The sequence below is a fragment of the Budorcas taxicolor genome, chromosome 9 (assembly GCF_023091745.1).
Source record: "Budorcas taxicolor isolate Tak-1 chromosome 9, Takin1.1, whole genome shotgun sequence".
In the NCBI taxonomy this organism is placed as follows: domain Eukaryota; kingdom Metazoa; phylum Chordata; class Mammalia; order Artiodactyla; family Bovidae; genus Budorcas; species Budorcas taxicolor.
In genome coordinates, this window is record NC_068918.1 from 40,165,056 (window position 1) to 40,175,151 (window position 10,096).

The 10,096-nt window shown below is 44.7% G+C and overlaps 1 protein-coding gene across 1 annotated transcript in view; it reads right to left on the bottom strand.

Moving 5' to 3' along the window:
* Positions 1–9,633, bottom strand: part of GRIK2 (glutamate ionotropic receptor kainate type subunit 2) — a 726,582-nt gene extending 716,949 nt beyond the window's left edge. The window contains exon 1 of the mRNA XM_052645572.1: positions 9,519–9,633. Coding sequence (XP_052501532.1) covers positions 9,519–9,633 — 115 coding nt within the window. The remainder of the gene's footprint in view (positions 1–9,518) is intronic.
* Positions 9,634–10,096: the final 463 nt, after the last annotated feature.

Genomic DNA, 10,096 nt, shown 5'->3' on the forward strand with positions numbered 1-10,096 from the left:
AAGTAAAAAGTAAAATTCATAATTCAAACAGGTCTGGGGTCCTGAGTTCATGTAGAATTAGAAAATATCACTACAATGAACTCATTCTACTAAAATTGCTTTCAATTTTAATTTAATTTTAAATTCTGATAATTTTATATTATATAAAATGATACAATGATTACACACACACACATATATAATTTCAGTAATGGAAATCTCCTAGAATTAGCAACACTATGAATGCCTTAGAGGCAATATACTATATTCCTCAAAGATGCTAATGGTACTTTTAAGGTGGCTTCCAATGCATCTCCCTTAGATTAAGGAAACTTTTCTCTGCTTAATCATTTGATATGGCCATGTGTTAAAAAGATATCCCTTTATTTCATTTCAGAATTTCACTTAAGAAGTACCCGTGATCCCAGGCAAAGAATTTCTTCAAAACTTCAATGATCAAGGACAAGGGCGGGTTCTTTGCTTTCATTTCAATACACAGAGAAAAGAGATCCACTTATTCTTCGTAAAATGTAAGCAGCAGACTGAGAAACCACTTGACAGTGTGTTGCAGACCAAGGCAAGCCCATCCTTTCACTTTCAATTGCTTTTTAGGGGTAAAAATAGGAGTACAAACCCTGTAACCTAAATATTAAAGCTCTGAAAGAGCAAGGCCTTATCTATCCTGTAACAGGGCCAGTCTATTCCCTGTCCCAAACCTCACCTTCTTAACTTCTACCTAAATTCTTTTCTTGTTCTGAGTCTTCTGCCAATGATACATTTCCCTCTCTTCTTCCCTATCACACATTTTTTTTTCCTTTAACAGGTCTCAGCCAGCATCTCATCCCGCCTTTAAAAATACAAACCTATAGAAATCTCCTTTAAACAACTATTGTATATATTTTCTGTATCACTCAAATGGCACTTTAATATATATATGTGTTTTCTCTTTAATGGGATTACAAAATCTTTGAGGTCAGAATCTGGATCTTAGAATTCTATTGATATTTGCCTGGTACATCATATGTACTTAATTATTATTTGCTAAATAAATGGTGTGGTGAAAGTTCTGGACAAGGAAGAAGATGACTTCAACTTTGGCAGGTATGTGAGAAGGGGATGGAAGGAGCTACAGAAAGAGATAAAGAAAATAGATAACTCATGGGACGCTGTTCTTTGAAAGAAAAGGTAGAAGAAACAAAGCAGGCAAAAGTCTTGGGGAAGTGACAGGAACCAGTAACTCTTCCTAAAACTGATACAAAGCAAAGAGAGTCAGAGGCTACCCTAGAAAAATAGCACAATTCACTGAAAAACATTACTCATCCGGCAGTCAGGATATTCATGTTTTCATCTAAAATCTGACATTAACTAGCTGTGACCAGAACAAGCAATTTCATTGCTCTTGGCAAATCACGTCTAAACCTTGGATACCAGACCTGATCTCTAAAGACCCCTTTGGCTCAGATATTACACGATTTTATAGTTTTCCTTCATCTTAAGAGAGTTTTCATTTCATTTCTTCTGGACAAAGAGGAGCCTGAATGTACTAAAAGGTATAATAAACAATACAGAAGCATTTGTTGCTAAAAAGATAAGCGGGATATAAAAGACAAAATAAACCAAATGCCTATGGTGACACTGAAGCAGAACTTTTCTTTAATATCTGCTTTGCTTATTTGATCACTTTAGCTGAGCAATATTTCCATTGTAATAGGTTGAGGATTCAAAAGTGATACAGAGCTGTAGACAGGAATGGGAATTAGAGGCAACACCTTCCAAACACTCGCTTTAGCTCAATGATGGTAAAGTGCCCTGTTGATTTAAAAGGGTGTGAAAAGCATTTAAAGATCCTTTTCACTGGGAGGGGATATGCCAATATAAGAATATCATTGACATCTTATTTAAAACCATCACATATGCTCAAAGATTTGGACTAATACAAGCAAAACGATCAATTTACAATGCACCAAGATGTCTGGCATTAATCTAAAAATGACTGTGTATCAGACAGTATTTTTTTCAGCCTCCCCTTCACATCAGTGCTAATCACTCAGCACTCCCTTGAGTGAGTGAGTGAAGTCGCACAGTCGTGTCCGACTCCTACCAGGCTCCTCTGTCCATGGGATTTTCCAGGCTAGAGTGGATTGCCATTTCCTTCTCCAGGGGATCTTCCCGACCCAGGGATCGAACCCGGGTCTCCTGCATTGTAAACAGACACTTTACCGTCTGAGCCACCAGGGAAGTCCTTAGGCACCTGGAATTCTCTTTTGTATCGGAGCATCTCTGCCACAGACAGAATCGACTGATGTAATAAAATCATCCTAACTTTACAGTCTAGGGACCATGTGCTTTCCCGTCCAGAGTATACTTATCTTAAAACAAGGCCATGGGAGAGGGCAAATGCTAAACCAAAAAGAAAGACTGATAGATAGAACTACATGTATCAGTGGGGAAAATATCTGAAAGCCACAACCTCCCCAGATCCTTTTAGATCTTTACACATAGCTCTGCTGTCCAGTCACCTGTCTCTATTAAAAGAATGTTTAGTTTTAATTAAGAGAATGAAGGGCTCAAATCAATCAATAGGGAAATGCTATATTTGAATGTTGTGGTAAATGGAGAAGAGCCTCAAAGCCCAAATAGAAAAACAAAATGGAAAACAAAAAATCCTGCAGAAAAATTTTAAGGGTCTTCTCTAACCTCCCACCCAGTTTTACCATATTAGTGTTATCTGATAAGCTAATCGTCACTTTGAAAATACAGCAATATGAAATGTTTGGCTCTAAATGTGTGAGGCAGGGACAAATAAGCCAGTAATCCAGGGATGAATGAGTAGGAATGTGGGGTAGGCAGGAGGGTGAAAACTGGTGACTTTGAGGCCACTTCCCACTTTCACCCATCTAGCTGAGTGCTTTTGGTTTGGTCAACTTGGAATTTCTTAAACAATTTTTTAAAAATATGCAAAATCTAAATTGGGGAGATTTTTAAGTAAAAATTTGGGTTTCAGGTTTTTCTGGAATAATCAAAGGAACAGGCAACTTTGGGAAGACAATTTCACAAGGCAAGAAGCAGTTGGAAGGGACAATCTCATAAGAGACTGAGGCTTAACTTTCACTATGGGACTGTCACTAAACGTGTTCTCAATATAAACCAAAGAACTGTCCTTTTCAGGGGCAGAAGGAACCTGAATGCACTAAAGTATGGTAACCTGAACAGAGAAGTTTCATTAAGAAAAACAAGGGAAGGATTAAAAAGACAGCATAAAACCAAGGTCAAGTATCCAGGACGCCACTGAAACTGCAGAACAACATTTTTTAAAATTATTTTTGCAGCTTCTCTAGTACAGATAAGTTCTGTTTAAAGAAAAAAAATGTTTAAAGAAAAGTCAAATTTGTTCTTTTCAGTTAGTGAAAAGAAAGGATTCATCATCACTTACCCTCAACAACCTGGATCATCTCAAAGAATTTTAAATGTCTTTTACTTTTGAAATGAAAAACACATTTAGTTCCATTTATGAAGTGAGCTCTTGAAGGTATTTCCTTATTAAAACCTGGTCCTAAACCTAGGTTCATAGTACATGGTGAAGGTCTGAAGAAAGCTTATTTAACCTACATTAAATCTTGAAAATGCATTAATGAGTCTTTTAAAGGTATAATTTTAACTCCACAATCTTGAACTATAAAGACTATATAGAGCTAATCTGCCTTGCCCTTTCGATTAAACTTGTTAAGGGCGTTCTATTTAGTCAGCACCCAGGATGGGCCATTAAAATTCTTGTTCGGTAAGAGTTGTGTTCAGTGCTCTGTTGTTTTAAATTCCATTAAATCCAAATGGTCTTTATCACCCCATGACCACCCCTGACTTCAATCAGCCAATTTAATTACCTTACAAAATTGTCAGCAGAAGCAGCAAGGAAAAACAGGAAGCCTTATGACGTTATCAGACTGAAATCTTCCTCTTCAGTGTTTAATCTAGACCAGTCAATAAGGATGATGAGCACCTACTTCCTTCCCTTTCAAGGGCTTTTGACCTTACCTTTCATGCTAAGATTTAGGGTTTAAGTTTCATTTGAAGCAATTCTAGTACCTTGAGAACTGGATTACAAATTGAAAACCCATAGAAGATAAAGCTTCACCACCCAAATGCAAAACAATCAACAATTCCATTTCAATACTTCAGATTATCCTACAGAGGAAAAGGGAGGATCTCTCAGAAACCCCAGGTATTATGGATGCCGTAGATTAATGATTTAATGCAGATGAATGATGTAGTGATGTAAGGATAGCACAGTTGAAAGACAGTAAACTACTTTCTATTCTGATATGTCAAAATGGACATCGATAATTTCCAGGGAATAAACGGAACTGGAGCTACAATAACACAGTAAAATCCTAAGAACAGAAAGAAAATAAATTTCTCTCACTTGACTTTCTACCAAAAAGAATAAGGCATCTCTTTATCAGAAATTTTCACAGTTAAAAGAAAATCAAAGATTATGTCATCACCATCATAGGCAACCCTTTATTTAAAGGTGAATAGACTTGAAAAGGCCCTGATAATCAATGATGCATCCCATGTTTGGTCTATGTTACGCTCCTCCTTTGTGTGGGAGCATTAACTTCCCTGTGCTGAGTAAATGTTGAAACAGTGTCATTTGAGAATTCAGGGAATGAACACACTGCGATGATCACTTGACTTAAGTAAAAAAGCAAAAGGTGGTCTGTCTGGAGAAATGTCTACTGACATACAAACCCCTGCATAAAGACAACCTCACAACGCCAGAAAACGTATTGAGTTCCATGTGTCTGGGTGGAGAGAAGGAGTGCTATTTCTAGAGGACGGAGAGATCATTTTTCAAAGTCATTTTCTGAAATGAGTGTGCCTCCGTTGATGGATCACATCAGAGCTATTCTTTGAAGCTTTAAGAATAAGTGGGAACTTATGTCAAAAACAGATTGTTTTTTTTTTTTTTCCTTTTTAGTGTGGCAGTACTGTTGGCGATTCTTGGAAAGATTCCCCTCCCCTGCTTTCCAGAGCTCAGCTGAGCAGGTGTTCGGGCTTTATCTGTTTCACTCAGTAGCCGCTGTTACTCCCCCATCCCCGCCTCCCAAGAGCCAGTTTTCCAGCTTCCAGATGTAAGGCCACTCCTCCCTCCCGCCCACCTCACCTCCCAAAGGAAGAAAAATCTCTTTCAAAGAACTTGTAGAGAGTGGCAGCTTCCAAGCCCAGTCAATTCGCTCACACTCCTCTAAGATGTAGTACATCTGCTGCTAATTATTGTATCTGGGAGCACTTGAACTAGCCACTAAGTAGGGGGATTTCCATAAGAACCCATTCCGTTCCCTCTCACCCTGTGGGCTTTATAACCTGGGCTGTCCCTGAGCTGGCGGCCTTCACCTTCGGCCTGGGCACAACGAGGAGGCTACGCGTGTGCATGGACGCAGGGCCAGCGCACAGTGTGCCAAGAGATCCGAGCGCGTCCTGGGAAGACCTCGCCTGGGAAAGCCTTAATTTTAAGAAAGCCGCCCTACTGGCGAGCCGAAGAGAAAAGCTAGGTCAACAACTGAAAGGAATTAGTGGCCTACCAAAACCAGCTCAGCTCTTCCTAGAGAACAGTCTTGGAGAAACTGCCCACGAGTTTGGGAGAAAGTTTGGGTTCACGTCTTCGTTCTTGGCATTCGAAATGCCATTTCAGATAAGGAATGTGATCAACTCGACCTCAAAGATCCTAAACAAGTGATGGTTTGGGGATTGATTCCTTGAAGAAGATACCAAAGCTCCCTTCCCCCCAAACTCCGGGCGGGACTGCTAGCCCTGCGCGGAGCCCGCTCCCCAGCTGCCTTCTACTCCTCCCCTTGCTTTCCGGGGAGCAGAGGTCGAGCGGACCCGGAAGAGAGGGTGGCGAAAGTAACAAAAGAAACGTTCAAGTACCTCCGAGTCACTGGCACTTTGGGAGAACGAGGCAGTGGGGTCCACACCCCAGGGGACGGAAGGATGTCGCCTGCGCCCCTCCAACCGCCGGCTGGGCCGGGCCGCAGCTGCGGGGAGACAAAGGTGCCTCATTTACATGGCCCGCCACTGCCGCCGGCTGCGGGGCCGAAGCGCTCCAAAGAGGGCCGCGGGGGCGTGGCAGTTCCGCGCCTGGAAACGCCGACCCCCGGACGTTCGGCATAACCTGGAGCTGGGAAACTAACCCTCCAACAGTCCAAGCTCCACCGTGTGCACGCGCCCGCTGGGTGGTCGCCCTGGAGAAGGCAGGCTGGGCCAAACCAAGATCTTAGGAGGGGAATCCGCCACGACCCACCCGAGGCGCGGCGCCGGCCCGCCCACGAGCGAGGAGCTGACCCTAGGCTGATCCTCAGGTCGCTCCCCCAACGCCCCGGGCTGCCCGAAAGCTTCGGGAAAGCTCCCTGGAGTGGGCGCTCGGGAGACGGTCTCCCGGAAGTGTTTGCAAAGCATCTTCGGAGTAGCAGGCCCGGGTGTGCAGCCCCAGGTCAGGCGACGGGGAGGGGGCGCCGGGATACAGGCGCTGGCGCACGCGACTGCAGGAAGTTTTCCCGGAAACCAAAGAGGAGTCACTGTGCCAGAGTGGTGGACGTGCTTCCCGAGAGTGCATTTGTCGGCGCGCGCGCGAGCGTTTGTGACAGAGACAGAGAGCGAGAGAGAGAGAGAGAGAGAGACTGATCATCCATCCAGAAGATGGGCGGGGGTAGCGAGGGACTCGGCAAGTAGCAGTCAGCACTCTAAGCTGCTCCCCTACCCACACCCGTTGGTAGGAGGACGCAGGGTCAAGTCACCGTCACAGTGGGAACGGCGAAAACCGGGAAAGGACTGCATAGAGCCCACGACGGTGGTTTTCCACCACCTACGGGAAAGGGGGCTGAGGACCCGGCGCTAGCCGAACTGGGCCCGCGGTTGCTATGGTGCCGCTGCAGAGACGCCGAGCGGCTGGCAGAGGCCACACCAGGGTCGGAGGGGGAAGGGGCTAGAGGCCACCTCCTCACCCGCGCCCCAGAGGCAACTGCTCCACTAGCGAGTCAACCCCCTTCCCTTCCAAGGCTCCGGGCCAGCGGTGAGGCTCTGGTTCACCTTTTCAGCTGAAGTTGAAAATAACATTTCTCAAGAGTGGCTCATAGGCGCGCAACCAACCTCCACTTCATTCAGCGCATGTTTTTCCCAGAAGAAAATAAAACTCCCTCCATTGCATCAAAATATCTCCATCAGGGAAATGTTCCAATGGTTATAGTGTAGACAATCTTTCACCACTCAACTCGAGTCACAAACCAGAGAAAATGGATCTCTGCGTGGAAGATGTTTGAAGTTAATGGAGAAAATAACAGGTTATCTAGAAACTGGACAGTTGGTTTAAGGTAGCAAGGCACAGGTGTGAAGGTGTTTTCCTACTCCCCCTATTTCTTACGGACATTCTTAGTAAGCACTGGTCTAGGAAAATGTATTTTTGTGTGTGTGTCAGCTCTTTTGGAAAGCTGCTACACAGTCTGCTACAGTCGCCAAGATTTTTAATATGAAGATATGAAATGATCAGCGAATGTAACAATCTAATGATTCAGCAAATATGCTGCAAGACCAGAGCAGCAATAATTAAATCTTTATAGAGTATTGGTGACCGTTTTCCGGCTTCCAGCTTTCTTCTTTTTCCCCCTTCGTCCTCAAACTCACTAAGACACTCATTCACAAACACAGTTCAGAAGACACCTAGGTATTCCAAATAAATAGGTTGTACTACGCAAAATATTGGGCAGAACTACCAAACTGGCACTTAAAATGCTTGAAGCAGAGCAACTGAACACACAACGTTTCTAATGATACTGCTACCTGCTGCTAAGTCACTTCAGTCGTGTCTGACTCTATGCGACCCCATAGATGGCAGCCCACCAGGCTCCCCGTCCCTGGGATTCTCCAAGCAAGAACACTGGAGTAGGTTGCCATTTCTTTCTCCATTCCAATGATACAGGGACCGACCCGTTTAATTTCATCCAAAGAAACAAGCATTCCTGTGGACTCTTGTTGCTAAGAGCAACGTGCTTAAGTACCATCTAAAGGCATGCAGAAAGCAGGAAAACTACAAGGGTAGGAATCCACTTATTGTCTTTTCTCATTATCAGTCCTGTGGGCTCCAGGTGTGTCTATGTATTGGTGGGGGAGGGAAGGAAGGGTTCCCTTTCTCCCTATGTGAAAGGATTCCTACCCAGGTTCCACAAAGCCCCAGATAGATGATAAATTTTATCATTATAGGAAAAGCGTATAAGAAACAGACAAGAGAGAAGATGCTGCTGACATAATGGGAAATGCAGGCAATCACTCTTTGATTTAAATTTGAGTGACTTAATGTATCTGCTTTTATCTCAAAGACACATACTCAGGATTATATGGTTTCCTGCACTCTTTGGTCTAAATCCACTTGAACTGTCAAAGGAGGCGCCCACAGTGGGAGACTTTACCCTGTTGGCTTTCTCTTCTCTGGCTCTTATCTACTTAAGGAAACTTTTCCTGACTAGTTCTCCTACTGAAATTCCATTGGCCAGTGGAGAGAGGCTGAGTGTTGCCCACGCTTCATTTCCTCCAAGTAAATCTTCTGGCCAACCATTCCACTGGAGTCTCATGTTTAGATTTTCCTTTGAGCCCTAAAGAAACCTGATTTCTTAAGGAAAACAATCGATTCTCCTAATATATAATTGCCATTTCAGCTTTTTATTTTTTTTAATTCATGCTACAAGTGAAATAAAGGTGCAGACTTAGGCTGCCATACACAGACTCCCTCGGCCTCTATCATCACTGTTTATCATGTATTAGTCCGGGAGGCACAGCGAGCAAGATGTGAGAAGACTCACAAGTTAAAAACAGAAACCCTTCCTTCTGACGCTATTTCACTCAAACAGCAGCCTCCCTGTGTTAAGTACCTTCAATCTTACAACAGTATTTTTTTAATGCTCCGCGTATCCATAAAGGCACCAGGCATTGAGAAAATAGAGAGATTAACCGAAAAGGCTCTCTCTGATGACAAATCAAAAAGATTAGCGCCCTTCACTTACGGACCTGTCCAGGTCCCACGCGGAAGCGGACAGGCGCCAACTTGCCACAGAGTTACCAGATATTAACTCATCAGCCGGGCAATCTGAGAGGCGTGTAGCCCCAGCCGCTCACGTTCTTGGGGAAGGAGCTGCGACCCAAGCCCGGAGGCTCCCCGGGAGACAAGACAAGCGGGAGCAGCGGTGGTGGCCGTACCCCCAGCGTCATTACCGACTCTGACACTGGCTATCATGGGGAGGTAACGCAGCGACCACTACCACACACTGACACTCGCTGCATCCTCCAGCGGCTATTTTTTTTTTTAAATAAAAAGGGGGAAAATAAATGAAATGAAAAGCACAAGTGGGTCCTTTCAAACCCCGGAAAGCATCGGAGCCAGGAACAGGTCGAAATGCACCGAGCCCACCCGCCTAGCAGAGCCAACACGCCTGTTTACATCCGGCTGCCTCTGAGCCGGATAGTAGGCAATGGAGAGGGATGGGGAATCTTACCAAATCTTAATACATGTGTGGTTCCTTGAGAATATCCAATCCACAGTAAGCAGAGCAGGAGTTTAATGGTGTGCCTGAAGACTGGATTACTTAGAACCGGGGAAATAATCTTCATGGTGTTTCTGTGTCCACACACGCAGCACCCACTTCCCCGATCTAGCGTTAGGCTCCCGGTTTGGGTAGGAATGAGGATGCGTCGAGTGGTGACCGCAGACACGATCACGGCATGGTCACAGAGAGAGGAAGGAGTCTCCGCTTCCCAAACCGATTAGCAATCGCTGCATGTTCTTCACTCACTGCGCCAAGGAGCAACCTTCCACTGCAAGGGATGGTGGGACATCCATGTTAGTCGGGGAGCATCCGGGAGAAAGCCAGCACACACACCCACAATGTCCGGCCGCGCGAGCCTGGGGAAGCAGAGGAGGAGGAAAATCAATAGGAAATCCAGCCTTGGAAACCGCCGAGGCGCCGGGAGCGATCCACGGTCCCAACACAAAAGGCGCTTTGCTCGCAAAGGTTTCGCCAGGCCCTATTCCACTGCACTGCTGCACAGCTTCTGACGTGAAGCCAAGATTAAG